The sequence below is a fragment of the Sphaerodactylus townsendi genome, linkage group LG15 (assembly GCF_021028975.2).
Source record: "Sphaerodactylus townsendi isolate TG3544 linkage group LG15, MPM_Stown_v2.3, whole genome shotgun sequence".
NCBI lineage: Eukaryota > Metazoa > Chordata > Lepidosauria > Squamata > Sphaerodactylidae > Sphaerodactylus > Sphaerodactylus townsendi.
In genome coordinates, this window is record NC_059439.1 from 23,982,071 (window position 1) to 23,999,890 (window position 17,820).

The 17,820-nt window shown below is 41.7% G+C and overlaps 1 protein-coding gene across 1 annotated transcript; it reads left to right on the forward strand.

The window, feature by feature from the left end:
* The first annotated feature begins 7,146 nt into the window (after positions 1 to 7,146).
* LOC125444222 (vomeronasal type-2 receptor 26-like) lies at positions 7,147 to 15,879 on the forward strand. Its single transcript, XM_048516655.1, has 5 exons — positions 7,147 to 7,434; positions 7,963 to 8,805; positions 12,212 to 12,439; positions 12,931 to 13,057; positions 14,746 to 15,879. The coding sequence occupies exons 1-5, from the start codon at positions 7,147 to 7,149 to the stop codon at positions 15,645 to 15,647; spliced, it is 2,388 nt and encodes a 795-aa protein (XP_048372612.1). The 3' UTR covers positions 15,648 to 15,879.
* The last annotated feature ends 1,941 nt before the right edge of the window (positions 15,880 to 17,820 follow it).

Below are 17,820 nucleotides of genomic sequence, written 5' to 3' on the forward strand. Positions count from 1 at the left end.
TGCACTCTCCAGTTTTCATTCAGCAAGCCATAGTTTCTTTTGAGGCAGAGAATCACAATCTCTGCTTGTTATAAAGTTGATCTACATGCAATGGTTCAAAAATCTGGTGTGATTATTCTATGTTCTTGTTTGGCTCTGTCTCATTGGAGCTTGGTAGAGAGGGGTTAAGTGAGTAGGAGCACGGAAACCCAAAAAGAGAGCCACATGTGGCCATCTCATTCACTTTTCCTATGAAGGCAGGAGGAAAGTCACACTTTACCCACTTTTGGAAAACTCAGAGATTCTCTTATCTGTGGCGTGATAAGTTCAGGACCTGGCAAAACATGTCCGCAACCAAGAATCTAATCTAAATGGTGTATTTACTCACTGCAGATCAGACCACAAGTGCTTAAATAGCTTGTATATCACAGAATGCTTTTATGGAGGAGAGGGATTCCACTGGATTCCTTTTGATGACATAGGTACACAAGCTGCTGATTAAATGTAGAAGTTCAATTGTTTTTAAGGCACAATTGCCCAACACTCTAGAAAATATAAATACGTTACAGAATCACATGCACAGAGTTAGTTATTGGCTGTTCATAATTGGCAGGGAATGTAGTTAAGATGGGACTTCTCAAGGATGTCAGGAAGAAGCGCTCAACCAAGGTGGTACCTCCTATAACACCAGCATTGTGGCATAACTGGTTTAAACAGGTGGGAAGGATTTTTACACTGAAATTCTAACAAGGGTGATATCTTTGAACATGAGGGTTTGAACAGTACAGTAAACCTTTATTAGGCATAAATAATTCTGCATACAGTATGTTTGTATGATAAACCTTGGGTTTGAACTCAGATGGTGGTGACTGCTTTCTGCTACTTGGTACCATCATGTTCTACCATAGGTTAGACTATGTGGGCTTCCCTTCTTGCTACCTTTATGATGGCTTTCCTTAACAGAAAGATACCCGAATGTTTCAATTAAAGCCAAGTTTATCATTTTCAGCATTCTGGTATTCTAAAGTGTTTCAATATCCTTTTCCCAGCCAATGAGTACAAAAAGGAAATAAATGGTAGTTCTGAAGATCTTTTATATCAGCATGCAGTGCTAGGGTCCTGGGATACATCTTTCCCTTCAAATGCTACATTATTGTGTTGAGGCTAGGGCTGAATAGCCAGAAGATACTGAAATAAATAAAATATTTTTGTATACTTACATTGTAAATTCTTTTAAATATTTCAAATGTCTCAGTGTTTTCTGCTCTAGGGACTAGAACTGGAAAGAGAGGCAGCATAGATGGGCGTAGCTGGGTTCCAAACAAATACATCTACTACAAATTACACACAACAAAAGTCAGAAGTGTATATCCTGAATTCCAGATAGAATTTTGTAAAACTGCCAATGCATGAGACTGGGATATGGTGCGATATCAGTTATTGTGTTGCCTGAAATGCTGGGGGTCTCTCCCTTTAAAAGTGAAGGAATTAGGGAGAGTGGACTCTTTGACTTAGCAAAAAGTAAGGCAAGCTTGAGATCTTTGTTGCCTATTTATAACAAGAGATATTGCAAATAAAGTTGAACAAATTTTATTAAGAGATAATAGGGCTCCAAAAGCACACAATAATCACAACAGCAGATCACACACACACACAGTGAGCAGATCACACAGGTTGAGTGGATAGGTATGAAATAAATGAAGGAAATTGGGGCGTAAGCGTTATAGTCACCACACTTGGAGCAGAATGGTCCAATGAACAGAGCTGAGTGACCCACAGTTAGCTCTGGTGGAAGAAAGAACAACACATTGATACAGTTTATCTGTCTGTGTTTTGAATGTACTTTTGATTTGTACTTCAGAAATGTCTGTAATGCTCTGGAGCCTATTTTAATATGCCTAATAAAAGTTGTTGTATTGTATTGAACAACACATTGTGGGGCAATATCAACAGACAGAGACTTGTCCGGAGATATCGAACACTGACTATTGGGAGAGGGGGGGAAAAGGGAACCTCAGGGCTATGCAGTGTGACCTTTAATCTCCCTGGGCAAAGAGGAGTCCTGCCTTTCCAGGATAAGCCAAAAGACAGACATCAACCTGAATGGTTTGAGTCATTAATCTTATAGCTGAGGTATTAGCTTGATGGACCAAGCTTGGGAATTCCTGAAGGTGGGAGGAAACTGATGAAATTACAATTTCTATAACCATGACAATGTAAATGGAGTGAAAGCTGAAGAGAGATGAGTCAGAGGAAGAGGTTTTTTGTGTTAATACAACACTGTCAAGAGCAATTGAGGCAAATACATTAACTAGTCCTTTGTCTTCATAGGATGGATAGTCCATGGATGGAGATGGGGAGCAACATATTCCAAGGCGGAGGAATTGTGTTTTCTTAATCTCTTAAAGGAAGGGTGTGTGACAGGTATTTTGTGTGGGAAATACAGGTGAGGGCAAGTTCAGACAAGATTTTATTGTGTTTTTGTGGATACACTAACCAGTGCAGATAATGGGCTCCCATTTTAGAAAGGATCTGCTAGGCACCCCAAGGGTTGGCAGGATGGTAGAGACACTGTTCTCTCAAAAACAGGGTTCCCCTAACCCACCATGACTCAGTCTGGTAAGAATTCCTTCTAATAAACTTGAAGGATTTCAACAATTACTTATGAAATTAAATTCTTAATTTTCAAAGAACAATACTCTCAACTGATGGTCCCCCACCTGAGAAATACCCAGCTATGTTCAACCAGAGCCAAAGGGTTGATTAGAACTGGGAAACAGAGGGGAACTGAGAAGCAAAGGGAGATAGAAGTAATCTACTATGCCTGTTCTTGGTTCATGCAGAATGAGTTTCAGTCCACATTTGAAGCTTGGTAGTGCTCCAGGAAGCTTCTGTTAAGAGAAAATAAATGAACCTAATTTGAAAATCTAGGACTTGAATTTTTAGCCACTCTGACAGGCATTCCTTAAGATATATTCCATTCTTCTTGATGCCATTTGTCATATGCCTTTCCCATGCCTCAGCCTCTATTTAGGTAATACTACCTCAGTTCTACTTCCTCCTGTCAGTCAACATCTTAGATGAACTAGAACTAGAACTTAGATGAACTAGAACATCTTAGAACTAGCTGATCTGAATCCAAGAGCAGTTGCTGTTTCCCAGGCCTTGGCCATTGTTCTCCAGATATGAAAGATGTAGCTGGCATTCCAGTGACTGGCAGTCCAGCATTCCAGTGAGGGACCAAATGGTTTGTCCAGGCAGATCCTTTTCCTGTAGGCAACACAGTACAGGGCTGGAGATGGCATCCATTTTAACCTGCATTGCCAGAGTACCTTTATGGAGGACTGGCGGAGCACTGCTTCCCTATCATATCACCGGTCGGTATGGTAACAGTATGACCATATTCAATTCAATTTCAATTTATTACAGTCAAAGACCAGCAAATTACAGCCAGGGACCGACAAATTCTATACAGCAAATTACAGTCAAGGATCAACAAATTCTATGCACACTCTCAACCTTGTAATTCCCAGTGTAATTGCAATATCTAAACTACCCTAAAATCAACACTGAGGCCTAATTTGTTTCACTTGTCCCAAACATACGGTAACTTAGCGTTAAAATACATCCAGTTCATAACTTAGCGTTAAAATACATCCAATCCATAACTTAGCATTAAAATTAATCCATTCCATAACTTAGCATTCAAATGAGTCACTCTAGTTAAAATTGTTCATATATGCGTGGGCTTGCCTACTTATTGTCTTTCGGCCTATCTGCACTCCCATTTGTTCAATCCTAGATGTATGACCATATTTGAATATCATGCTTTTTACACATTTCAAAACAAAGCTTTTTTCCTATAGACAACCCAACACAGGGCTGGAGATGGCATCCATTTTAATTGATTTAATCATACTTTTACACAGTTCAAAACAACACTTCTTTATCAAAATTCAACCGACAGTTGTGAAGTTGGGTCCTCTGTAATTACCAAAAGGACCATAATTAATTCTCTTGCTTCCCAAATTCTCTGTGGAGAACAAGCAGCCAGGAGCAGAACTGGTTAGGACAACAGTGGCAGGTGACAAATATTCCTGTTTGTTTCAGAACTAGCAACAGGCAGAGGCCCACTAGGATGATCGATGCTACTTTATATTAAACTCCTGACTTCAATCGTATCAGTGCTAGACTGATCCCTGGTCAGGGCAATGGAATCATGGAAACTAATGATTATCTTCTTGTAAAAATAGATGGCACAAACTGAACAATAAAAAGTGCTAGCATTACAGCACCACCATAGTAGCAGTTCTCCTATAAATGCAACTCTGGGAGCCCATTATCAGCAACAAAGTTTGCAACTAGGATGCTGATCTTAGTGATGCTGGTGTTACTGTTTTTCAGTCGTGTTGTGGGAAAGGTTCATGTTTCTCAATGCGCTGCTGTGGATAGCTCCCCCATTCGTCGCATGTATCTTCAGCCAGGAGATCTTATCATTGGTGCCATTATATCTCAGACACTTTTTGTCACCAGTCCGAAAGACTTCACGTGCCAATCACATGGGATGCCTTCTGAATCGTTTGTGTATGTAACTTAAGACTTTTTTGTTATACCTTGTGCACACTTTATACTTTCTACCTGAATAATCATATAGGTTATCGTCGCATGTTTTCGTTTCCATTCCTAGAGATTGTGTCAGACCCAGATCTGCATCACCATTACATACAGAGACATCTCAAAAGGGAAAGGATGTCAGAGGCAACCACAAGACTTTCTCTGATAGAAGAAGTTGCTCATGACCATAGGCAACTGAGGAGTTCCTTGCTGTCATAGTTTGGTACCCAAGTATATGGGGCTTAGAACATGAATGCTTAATGCTACCTTGAATAAATCAGACTCATCTGTCATGATCTGCCCATTAGATTATCTATGAAGATTATCTGCTTCATCCAATTTATTACATTAATATTAATGCTCTATTAATCAATATTGACAGAGTTCATGATGGATATGTTTAATTAATTCAATTGTCATTTGAATATACATAGATCGTTATCTTTGTATTTTTTAATATTGTCTTGTCTGGAAAAAACAATAAACTGTACAAAAACTGGTTTTAAATATTCCTTATCCTCTCCTTAACTTTTACTTAAATCATAAACTAAATGTTGCACTAAAAAAGTAGACTCATAGCCCTAAAAGATGGTAAAATGCAGAGCAGCTATTGAATCAGTTTTACAGATAAAGTGACCAGCTAGTACTGTCTTGACACAGCATAGCACCAATGCCGGTCTTGAATCTAAAACAGTTGAATTGGGTAGAACTGTTTGTTGGATAAGAGTGGCTTAGTTTGCAGAAGTGTAAGATGAATAATATTTACTTAATATCAGAGAGCTGTATTGGAGAATGTTGTTCCTGGCTTTTGTTCTTTTTGATGAATATCCTAGTCCTTTCTTTGACATTTGTGAATCAGCCTGTTTTCTGAATTTGGGGATTCTGGCTTCATAACAACGGCATTTGTCCATGGTACACAGAACTGCATGTGTGGTGGCAACCCGTCCTCAGTCTCTTTGGAGAGGGTTGGATAGGTGGTTTGGGATATGTGTATGTTCAGGTTTGAATCTCAGAGTTTTCCTCTACCACTGGTTATTGGGCAAGCCATCTCCTCTCCCACTCTGCCCTATCGTTATTATAAGTGATTTGAGGTTCTGTTAGATGCCCCTTCTGTCTATGCGTATTTCACTTTTACACATAGTCTTTTCCCCACATCCTAGCCTTCTTACTGTGTCAGGAATTTTGTCTGTGCATGGTTAAATGACAACCAGTTTGGCTAAGGTCTATGAAATACTGGGTTTACCTTGGCAATTTTTTCCCAAGGAGCAGACATAAGCCAAGCTCGAGCTTTGCATTATAGTCTGGTTGAAGCAGGCTTCCCATCTCCTCATTCACTTGCCTTGGTCTGTCACATCCTACCTGAGAGGGTTTGAAAACTTTTAATTCTTTCCCTCCAAGTAAGTAGGGTTTCTTTTTACCTACTCTGAATTAGGCTTGAGTTACCATATATGCGGCTCTGTACCTTTCCTCATTCATAACATTCAGCCATCATCCATGTTTTTTGCCCTAGTCAAAAACTGGTCTATGTTTAGCAGTATACATTACTTAAAAAGTTCTGTCACTTGTAAAAGAAATGTTGCTACTTTTTCCAAGAGCATGACATCTCTTGTTGTTTAACAGAAGCTCTTGTTGTGTTGTTTAACAGAAGCTCCACAACAGAACAGTCAGAGTCACTTTCAGATTTGTCTAGGGCCAGCCTGGGAGAGAAATTCCTAATGCCCACATATCTTGGACACTCAAGAATAATGTGAGCAAGAGTCTCCACTTGATGTTTACAGTGTGGACAAACCTGATCCTGGAGAGGTATGGATAAGTAGCGACCCTTTGTAATGGCTGATGGGAAGGTATTGGATCTGGCCCTTGTGATAATCCATCTCTGTTGGGGTTCAGTTAATAATTCAGGATATTTGGCTATGTGCCCCTGTTCCAGTATTATTCCAACAGAGAGGGGTGAGCATGATTTATTTGCTTGCCCCAACAAGATATGATATTTCTGTTCTAGAAGTTTACTTTTCAAGGTTTGGAAAATCTCTCTGGTCTATGTTTCCGTTACCTGGCAGATGGAAAAATGATCCTCCTTATCCTGCATTTTTGTCTCCACAAATGAAAACAATTTATCTCATTCAAGGGTTTTATCTGTAGAATCCCAGTGTAGAGTGTTTTCATTAAGACTTGATGCTTTCTATCATCCCATTCTTTTATCCATATTTAACCCATATTTAATCAACCCATTCTTTATTTCCAAGTCACAACATGAGGAAGCTAGCGGAGGCACATCAATTCAAATACTGTTTGGAGGTCACAGCAAATTATGTGATGGGTTAGTTGGCCCAGGCCCCCATTTATTTTAGATGTTCCATGGGGCACAATTGGTGAGGCAGTCAGGAGAGCCAGCCAATCAGGACAAGTCTTGAATGATAATTCTCACACAAGTCTCGTATCCAGATTTCACAATGCAATATCAATAAAAGCAGTTATATGGCTAACTGGATTTAATTTTTCAAAGGAAGGAATATCTTTGTGGTGAAGCCTATACATATTTATTTCAGGTTCATGCCTCAGAACTACCAGCACATCCTGACTCTGGCATTTGCTGTCCAGGAGATCAATGAAAATCCACACATCTTGCCAAATCTCACCCTGGGGTTCCATATCTACGACAGCCATCTGAATCCAAAATTGACATATCGTGCAGCTCTGCAACATATTTCCCCAAGGAACAGATTTGTCCCCAACTACAGGTGTCATATCCAGGACAATGTACAAGCAGTTCTTGAGGACATTAATTCAGATGATTCACAAATTGTCCAAGATCTTTTCAGCATCTACAAGATCCCACAGGTAGGCAATCAGGGTGGGATGTACAATTTTTCCAGTTGTTTACTTGCACCATAACAATCTTTTTACCTTATCATGGTCTGATTCGACCTGTTTTGTTGATAAGAGAAATGGCGTAAGCATTCCTTTAAAGATTATTTCCTGCCTTTATACTTCACTGTTAGTATTCATCTCTGGAGTAGTTCAGAGTGTATGTTGTGAAGAGAATTGTGAAGGTTTTTTTTAAAAGCATTCCTTAAATCTATTACCAAAATTAATTTAAATGCTGTATGTAGTTCAAACAACAATAGATACATGCCAAAAATTCATTCATTCATTCATTCATTCATTCATTCATTCATTCATTCATTCATTCATTCATTCATTCATTCATTCATTCATTCATTCATTCATTCATTCATTCATTCATTCATTCATTCTTTCATCATATTAGATTATGTTCTTATATATTTCATTATGCTCTAGATAAGAAATAGTGAAATATGCCATCACAAAAAGTGTGCCTGTTCCATTTTGAAAATCTGTCTTTAGCTGTTGTATGGTCCTGCCCCAGTGATGATGGATAACACTCAACCCCCAGCCTTCTACAGTATGGTCCCAAATGAAACCCAACAGTATCTTGGAATTCTTCAAATACTTCTGCATTTCAACTGGAAGTGGATTGGATTCTTCACTATGGTTGGTGTGAACTTAGAGTGGTTCGTTCAGAGGATGTTTCCAGCCTTTTCTCAGCATGGCATCTGTTTTGCCTTCATGTATTCACAGTCCGATATGGTAGGCAATGATTATATGAAAGGCTATCTGAAAAGCTTTTCGGAACTGTATGAAAAAATGATGAGGAGCACTGCCAACGTAATTATCTTCAAAGGACAAGCTCGTAGCTTTATGAAAGTCAGAGGTTTAATTCTAAAAGCACAAATTGAATACATGATGCCAAAAGGCAAAGTATGGATTGTAACAGTTCACATGGACTTAAAAACATATCATGAGAGAATAAGCGGGGATATTCAAATCTTTCATGGCATGATATCAGTGTCCCTTCACTCTAATGAACCTCGGGGATTCCAAGAATTTTTTAAGAGCAGAAAGCCATCCAGTGCGGAGGGAGATGCGTTTCTCAAGGATTTCTGGTCATACACGTTTCATTGTGCATTACCAAATTCGGTTCTGGGCAATGTGCATCAGGCTAATTGCACAGGAGATGAGGCACTGAAGGACCTTCCTGCCATTGAAATGAGCATTACCGGCCACAGCTACAGCATCTACAATGCGGTCTATGCTGTCGCTTATGCTTTGCAGGCTATGCATTCTTCAAAAGTTCAAACAGATAAGCAAGGAGAGAGACAGAAGCTGCTTAATCACCAACCCTGGCAGGTAGCGCATCCTCTTTGTAATCTGGAGAGCAGCATTCTCACAGGCTGAGAGTATTTGCAGTACAACTGTTCTTTCACCTACACTTGAAGCAACTGTTTTATATGCATAATGGTAGAGATGGGGTTGATATCACAATAGTATTTCAGCCCTGTGACATTAGCACTGACGTAGGCACCGCCTGTGTCAGATTTACAACTCTGTGGATACAACAGCCAAAATACATGTTACTCTAGACACCATTTATAAATTGCCATAAGGGTTCAATACTCATGGGTTTGTTTGTTTGTTTGTTTGCACTTGAAAACATGATTGGAAGCATGGAAGTATGTTGCCTGGTGCTGTATGAGCGCATACCTTATTTGGCCCTCATGCCGATTGTTGAAAATCTAATTTTTTCTCTAAACTGTAATTGGCAGGTGTTGGTTAGACCCATGGCTACTATAACATGTGGTAGAGACAACAATTTCTTGGTCATCAGTGACACATACTTTAAATTTTCCAGTTCCTTCATGGCTGCTCGCCTCAGTCTCAATCTCTGGTTTCTTGGCTGCAGTCTATCTTTTGGTTGATGATTAAGCCAAGGAACAGAAAATCGAGAACAATTTCAATTTTTTCATCATCAGCCTTAAGCTGAAGATGAGTGGTTGGTGCCCATGTGGAACCCATCTAACTGCCATCCCAGATTACCTCCATCCTGGCCCAGCCAGCTGGCTGATGCAAGGCAGAGGAGAGATATCAGCTGACAAGTGGGGTTTCCTGATATTTTTCTGCCAACAGGGAAGTTGCCCAATAGCTGTATCAATGCCCTTTGCTATATTAATGCTCTGAAAGCTGCTGTTTCGATAAAGCTGTGGCTATTTCTCTCCAACTGATGTGTTTGGTTTTTCTGTGTTACTGGGTCACCCTCTCCCCATTCTTTCCTCCCTCCCTATAATCACTGGGTCTGCAATCTTGTTAAGATTTTGATGGACTGCATTTCTGTGTCTTGGAATAGCTCTGCTGGTATACGATCTGCTCCTGGCGAAATGTTTTTTCCCATTTGCTCTCAGTGCACCTTTTGTTTGACTTACAAAAACTGTACGTTCTTCAAAAGCTTCTTATTGGAACTGGCTACTATAATTATTTGTGCTTCTGAGTTGCCGGAATGCTGCATTTAGGCTTTTGATTCTGATTCTTTCACCTTTTGCTTCTTGTTTGTCGTCAATATTTTTAATAGCTTCATCAGCCATCCATCAAGGTTTTTCATTTCTTTTGGCTTCAGAAATAATCTTTGCACATTCATTCTTGATAATATCTCTGATCTCAACTGATATTTCCTCTTATTCAGGTCACTTGAACTTAGTAATGCAAGTTCTTCTGAAATGTTGCTTGGATTTTGTTTTGACCATATGAATCAATATGAAATCTTTTTTCCATTTTAATTTGGGGGAGGCAGGGGAATCGTTGTTCTGTAAAATCCAGCAATCGGGGATAAGACAAATAGACAAAGCTTTAAACAATCACAAATGGTTTCAGCTTCTTTGGCTTCCCACCATGTCGGAAGCCAAAGCAAACTTCAGTGGCAACAGGGAAGCCAGAAGAACTGTGTGGAGAGGTTGGCTCACCCAACCTCTGCACACAGTACTGTCCTGCTGCCTTTAAATTCAAGCACGACACATTTTGGACCAAATGCTAGCAGTACAGAGCACTGAGTATCATACAATAATGTAACACAATGTGTAGCAAACAAATACTTCACTTAAATATACATTTCTATGTGTAGATTCTCAAATCTTAATCATACAGATTGTTGTGTCTGGGGAATTCAGATTAGCCTGGGCACTCCCACACACACCAGCTGGGTGACCTTGGGCAAGTCACAGCTTCTCGGAGCTCTGTCAGCCCCACCTACCTCACAGGGTGTTTGTTGTGAGGGGGGAAGGGCAAGGAGATTGTAAGCCCCTTTGAGTCTCCTACAGGAGAGAAAGGAAGGATATAAATCCAAACTCCTCCTCCTCCTCCTCCTCCTCCTCCTCTTCTTCTCCTCCTCCTCCTCCTCCTCCTCTTCTCCTCCTCCTCCTCCTCCTCCTCCTCCTCCTCCTCCTCTTCTTCTTCTTCTTCTTCCTCTCCTCCTCCTCCTCCTCCTCCTTCTTATCACATTTGCATATGCTGTGACAAAACATCCAAAACAAAATAGCAGAAATGATATTATAAACAATGTGTCAGTTTTAACTTGTGCAAAGGTATAGCTAGTAGAGCCAGATAACGTCTTTAGCCATGCTGAAAAACAGCAGTCACATATGTCTTTGGAAGAATTGCTGGCAATCAAGACCTCTTTGCAGAGCAAGTTGTGAAAGATGGGTCCTGCAACACAGTTGAGGATGGAACAGCCGTCTAGAAGAAATTGACAAATATTACAGATCTCCTGAGACCCCACTTTTTCCATCAAAGCTTTGGCCCAATGCTTACTCTTCGACCCCTACTGAAATTATGCTGCTATCTAAAAAATGAAGCAAAATTATGCATGGGGTAGAAAATGTTGACAGAGAGAAATTTTTTCTCTCTTTCTCACGATACTAGAACCAGGGGGCATACATTGAAAATGCTGGGGGGAAGAATTAGGACTAATCAAAGGAAACACTTCTTCACGCAACGTGTGATTGGTGTTTGCAATATGCTGCCACAGGAGGTGGTGATGGCCACTAACCTGGACAGCTTTAAAAGGGGCTTGGACAGATTTATGGAGGAGAAGTCGATTTATGGCTACCAATCTTGATCCTCTTTGATCTGAGATTGCAAATGCCTTAACAGTCCAGGTGCTCGGGAGCAACAGCCGCAGAAGGCCATTGCTTTCACATCCTGCATGTGAGCTCCCAAAGGCACCTGGTGGGCCACTGCGAGTAGCAGAGAGCTGGACCAGATGGAGTCTGGTTTGATCCAGCTGGCTTGTTCTTATGTTCTTATCTAAGTGAAGCACACACCTATCCTCTCACATACCAACTACTCGCTCTCTCACCTCTTCTTGTTTTTTTCATTCTCACTTATTTTTCATTGCAAGGTTCTCAGGGTGGGTGCACCATCATTGCAGTCATTAACTTCCATGTAGAACAATTCTGTAAAATATTCTTCATCTATTGGGTGACATCAATAAAAACACTGGCCATCCAGAATGAGATGAGACATAATGACTTCTTAATTTCCTTCCATGCCATCTGACAAAAGGTTCCTACCCTATTTCAATACAAGCCTGTTCACTGCACAGATTAAAGCCTGCATGCACAGAGTGAAGAATATGGATATACACAGTCCTTTGAAAAGTCCATTGAACTAATCATATTCACTGGTGAATTTAAACATAGGAAGTAATGGATGTTGCTATTTGTTTTTTGGTAAAGAGGCAGACTTATTTTTTCATTTTCCAAAGTAGCTCCATCACTTTCTGAGATGCGTCTCATTTAACAACAGCGCTGGAGATCAGATTTCCTTTGACCACAATGGAGAATTGATAGCAGGACTCGATATTATCAACTGGGTAACATTTCCAAACCAATCTTTTGTTAGAGTGAAAGTGGGAAAGATCCATGCCCAGGCTCCTTCACAGCAAGCACTTCAGCTAGATGAAGAATCCATGGAATGGCACCCCCGATTTAACCAGGTAGGATTGCAAAGCAGCAGTGGCGTAGGAGGTGAAGAGCTTGTGTATCTAATCTGGAGGAACTGGGTTTGATTCTCCGCTCTGCCACCTGAGCTGTGGAGGCTTCTCTGGGGAATTCAGATTAGCTTGTACACTCCCACACACGCCAGCTGGGTGACCTTGGGCTAGTCACAGCTTCTTGGAGCTCTCCCAGCCCCACCTACATCACAGGGCATTTGTTGTGAGGGGGGAAGGGCAAGGAGATTGTAAGCCCCTTTGAGTCTCCTACAGGAGAGAAAGGGGGGATATAAATCCAAACTCTTCTTCTTCTTCTTCTTCTTCTTCTCTTTACGATATAGGCTTCTGTGGAATAGAAGGGTGTGTGGGTTCAGGGAGAATCTCTCATCATTGTATGAAAACAACCAACAACTCATGGCATGCTGTGAGCTCTCTTTATACTTAAGAATTTCAAGTGATTGTTCCAAGACTAAGGCTTGGTTCTTTTGGTTTAGGTACGACCTGTGTCATTATGCAGTGAGAACTGCAATCCTGGATATAGAATGACAAAGAGGGAAGGGGAGCCCTTCTGCTGTTATAACTGCAGCCAATGTCCAGAAGGGACAATCTCTGATCATCAAGGTAAGAGATGTACACTACAGAGTCCTCAGATGGGTTGGCGGTACCCTTAGAGGAATGTGCCTGTAAGAGAAAGCAAGATGTAAAACATAGAAAAGCCTCAGGATTAGATAACAAGTTACAAAGAAACTGCGGCCTGGTAAGCATGATTTGGGGGGAGCCTTCACACAGGCGCTGCTGCCAAATTGATGCAACATTGCTCTCTCCCCCCTGAAATGGTATTTTTGAACCATGCCCCCCAATCAAGGTTTTGGGAGAATGCCGGCTTCTGTCCAGTGTCTAGAGCAGGGGTCTTCAAACTATGGCCCTCCAGATGTTCATAGACTACAATTCCCATGAGCCCTACCACTTGGCCATGCTGGCAGGGGTTGATGGGAATTGTAGTCCATGAACATCTGGAGGGCCATAGTTTGAAGACCCCTGGTCTAGAGTATGGCACTGGGTGAAAACCAGCGTATTTTCCATGCTGCTCTTGGATGCCTCCTATCTCCTGCCGCCTTCCTTCACTTTGTGGAGGGAGGGGACACACCTCCTGGCCTCTGACCCCAGAAGTGTTGCTCTGGCCATGGGGGCGTGTCCCCTGGCCTTCACAAGGACACAAAAAGCGGCAGAAGGTAAGAGGTTTTGGGGAGAGTCGCGGCCAGTGCAAAGGATGTGCCGCCGCATGGAAGTCAGCGGGGCCATTCATGCAAATGGCCCAGCAAATGATCCTGGGGAATGCATCGGCATGAACTATACAAATGCACCCACACTCAGCTGGAGTGTGGAAACGGCCTGAGAGGTGGCAGCAAACATTGTAGGCTCACAGGATACACCACTCATTTTCACACTGGTTTCATATTCTAATACTGTATCAAGGCAGAATACACACTCGTGGGCAACGCATTGTTGCCTTCTAATGTAGATGGTAGGGGAAAGTACTGCATGCTGAGAACTGCAGAAAACCTGAATGAAAATGAGCTTTAAGAAAGTTTGCAATGCGATGGAGAACTCCTTAGAGTAACAAAGGCCGTTTCCGCACGGGCATTTAATGGTGGCCTGGAGACGGCAAAAACGCCGTCTCCAGGCCGCCATTCGCACAGGGGGTGCAGCTGCCCGACCGCCGCGAAGCCGGCGTTTCCCCAGAGCGCTTGGAAGCGCTCTTATTCGGGAAACGCCGCCTCGAAGCCGCTACCGAGCGAACGGCAGAGGCTTCGAGACGCCTCCCCCCCTCCTTGCTCCCGGCACTTACCTTGTCCCCGGGCCTCCAGCACGTCGCCGAGGCCTGGGGACACGCCCCCTGCCCTGCGCCGCTGGAGCAGGCGCACAGGGCCAGGGGGGCATGTCCCCAGGCCTTGGCGACACGCCGGAGGCCCGGGGACACGCCGGGTCGGCCGGGCGCCGGTGCTCTGCGGCGCCGGTTGCCCGGCTGTTTCCAGGACCGTCCGTGCGAACGGTCCTAGCGTCGTCAGGTCGGCGTCAAGTACGCCGACCCGGCCGTTTCCGCATTCGTGCGGAAACGGCCAAAGAGTTTGCAGTCAACTGGGAATCTGGTTGATGTTCATGCAGTATTAGACCTTAGTTATACAAGAGGTGTTCTAGATGGTTTGTTTAATTTATGAGCAGAGTTCACTTCCTACTAAGTTTAGTTGACAAATAAATGAACAATATGGGCTGTTTGCTACACTTAAAAGCCTCTGCCTCTTTTGCAGATATGCCTGACTGTTTTCAATGCTCAGCTGGTCACTTTCCACACAAGGACCAGAACTATTGCATTCCCAAGATGATCAGCTTCTTATCTTATGAAGAACCTTTGGGAGCTGGTTTTCTCTGTGTTGCTCTGACTCTTTCTTTAATCACAGTCTTAGTACTTGGAATATTTATGAAGCACCACAGCACCCCCATAGTGAAAGCCAACAACAGTAAGCTGACATACACTCTTCTCAGTGCACTTCTGCTCTGCTTCCTCTGTGCCCTGCTATTCATTGGCAAACCTGGGAAGATAATGTGTCTCCTTCGCCAAACTGCCTTTGGCATCATTTTCTCCATTGCAGTTTCTTCCGTGTTAGCAAAAACGATCACAGTGATTGTGGCTTTCATGGCCACCAAACCTGGAAGCCGGATGAGGAAATGGGTGGGGAAAAGACTATCTGTTTCCATTGTTCTTTCCTGCTCTTTGATTCAAGTAGGCATTTGTATCATTTGGCTAGTAAAATCCCCCCCATTCCCAGATGTTGACATGCATTCAATGACAGAAGAAGTTGTATTAGAATGTAATGATGCCTCTCCTACCATGTTTTACTGTGTCCTGGGCTATATGGGCCTCCTGGCTAGTGTAAGCTTCCTGGTGGCTTTCATTGCTCGGAAGCTACCCGACAGTTTCAATGAAGCCAAGTTCATCACTTTCAGCATGCTGATCTTTTGCACCGTTTGGTTATCCTTTGTTCCAGCCTACCTGAGTATCAAAGGGAAATACATGGTGGCTGTTGAGATCTTCTCTATCTTAGCCTCCAGTGCTGGCTTACTGGGCTTCATCTTTTTCCCCAAATGCTACATTATTGTACTTAGACCTGAACTGAATCACAGAGAGCAGCTAATAAGGAAAAATCAATGAACCTGTTGGATTCATCGGAGCTATATTGTAATCTCATAGCCGTAGAATCATTCCGTAGAAGTGTAAACAATGGCACTTCCTATCACCAGTATTGTTGAATAACTTTTCACAGCCCAAGTTCTTTCATTTCCTTAAGACTAAGTGGACAGTTCAGAATGCGCTTATGCTTCTGGTGGTTTAAATGTATGAATATGAAAATTTATATATACAGTTCTTCCACGTTTCTTGAAATAACAGAGGTCAGCTAACAGGGATACTACTGAATAGCATTCTTTCCTTGTTAAGTTTATTTCCATAAGTGAGATAAATAAATATTTACTGTCTTCCTCATCTTTTTTTGAAGCTCATAAGCTGCTTTGCAATTTGTACAACTATATTCATATCCTAAAGACTTTGTTAGACATATTATATTAAATTCTAATTTTATTTAATGGTGCATTAATTATAAAGACTTTGATTTAAATGACTGTTTCTTGTTTTATAAGAATGGGTGCAACTAAAATTAAAACAAACCTCATTTTAAACTGTCTCTGTCATACACACACACACCCAGTTCATATGCAAGCACGGTCAAAAGAATATGAAAGGCACGGTTCAAACAGATTCAGGTCTGATGTTCAGTGAAATAGCAATGCTCAAGTCAATGCTCACCATTCTGATTCAAAATGATTGGGTAATTTTACTGCTAGGAAACAAAGTTTCACTGTTCATGTTCTAGATTCTAAGTCTATTACCAGCAATGAAGGCTCATTCCGCACATGCAGAATAATGCACTTTCAAACTGCTTTCAGTGCTCTTTGAAGCTGTGTGGAATGGCAAAATCCACTTGCAAACAGTTGTGAAAGTGATGCAGGCGTTTGACAGTTGTGATGCAGGCGAAACGTCAGGAAAGAATGCTGCTAGAACATGGCCATACAGCCTGGAAACCACACAGCACCCAAGTTGTGAAAGTGGTTTGAAAACACATTATTTTGCGTGTGCAGAAGGGGCCGAAGTGTATCAGCAGTAGTTCAGATTTCATTGCTGTGCTCCTGTTGAGTAGACCAGAGTCAAAAATTTTCAAATGCATTTAAAAAAGCGAAAAGAAACTGCTACTGTTATGGAGATTTAGCCTTTTTGGGGGGGAGGGGGGAAGAGTGTCAAAATCTACTATAACCAAATGTGAAAAATGCAAAAAAAAAAAATAGCGCACAGCTCATTGTGTTTGTATGTGCCATCAAATTACCGGGTTTCCAAGGCAAATCATATTCAGAGGTGGTTTGCCATTGCTTGCCTCTACATCACAACCCTGCTGTTCCTTGATGGTTTCTTGTCCAGTTACTAACCAGTTTTAAAATGTCTCAGCTATAGCAGCAGGACAAGGATTCCATAACTGGCCATAATATACTCTTCAAGAAATTCAGCTTTGACTTCCTCGTATTTGGAAGAATGTTCAGAGCAGGGCTAGCCATTTTTTCCACATGGACGGATTCCAGGATGTTGTACTAAAAAGCAAATTCCAATGTTCACAATAAGACAGCTATTTCAGTCATGTCATTCTTTTTAAAAAGTCATGTAGAAACACTGCAAAATTTTGCCTTGTCCCAGAGGTTTTGCTCATGTAGAAAAGCGGGGAAAATATTGTGGTAGTCAGTTGTACTAAGTCAGACCTGTTGTATCTCAACTTGTGTTTCTGTTGGCCAAAATCTTGAGCAACCAATTTCTAGATATCATAGTATAGGGGGAAAGAAAAGAGGTACCGTATATACCGGTGTATAAGACGACTGGGCGTATAAGACAACCCCCCCACTTTTCCAGTTAAAATATAGAGTTTGGGATATACTCGCCATATAAGAGTACCCGGCGTATAAGACGACCCCACACTTTACAGATGATTTCCCAGGGTTCAAAAGTAGTCTTATACGCCAGTATATACAGTAGGTGTAGCATGAGATGTTGCACGAGTGGAACTACATGAATTCTGTGTTTGTTTCCACTTATAAGCAAGCCTTTATTGGCATAGACAACTGTACAACAATGGTAAAAAAAACTGATTAAAAACATATACAGTACAGGAAATAAGTGTTAAGTGGAAGGAAATCTACTGGCATTTAGTAATTTCCAGAAGAAAGTCTGCCACTATAATACAGAGAGAAGGATCAGGATTGTCCAGCAAGTAGTGTAATCTAAATAA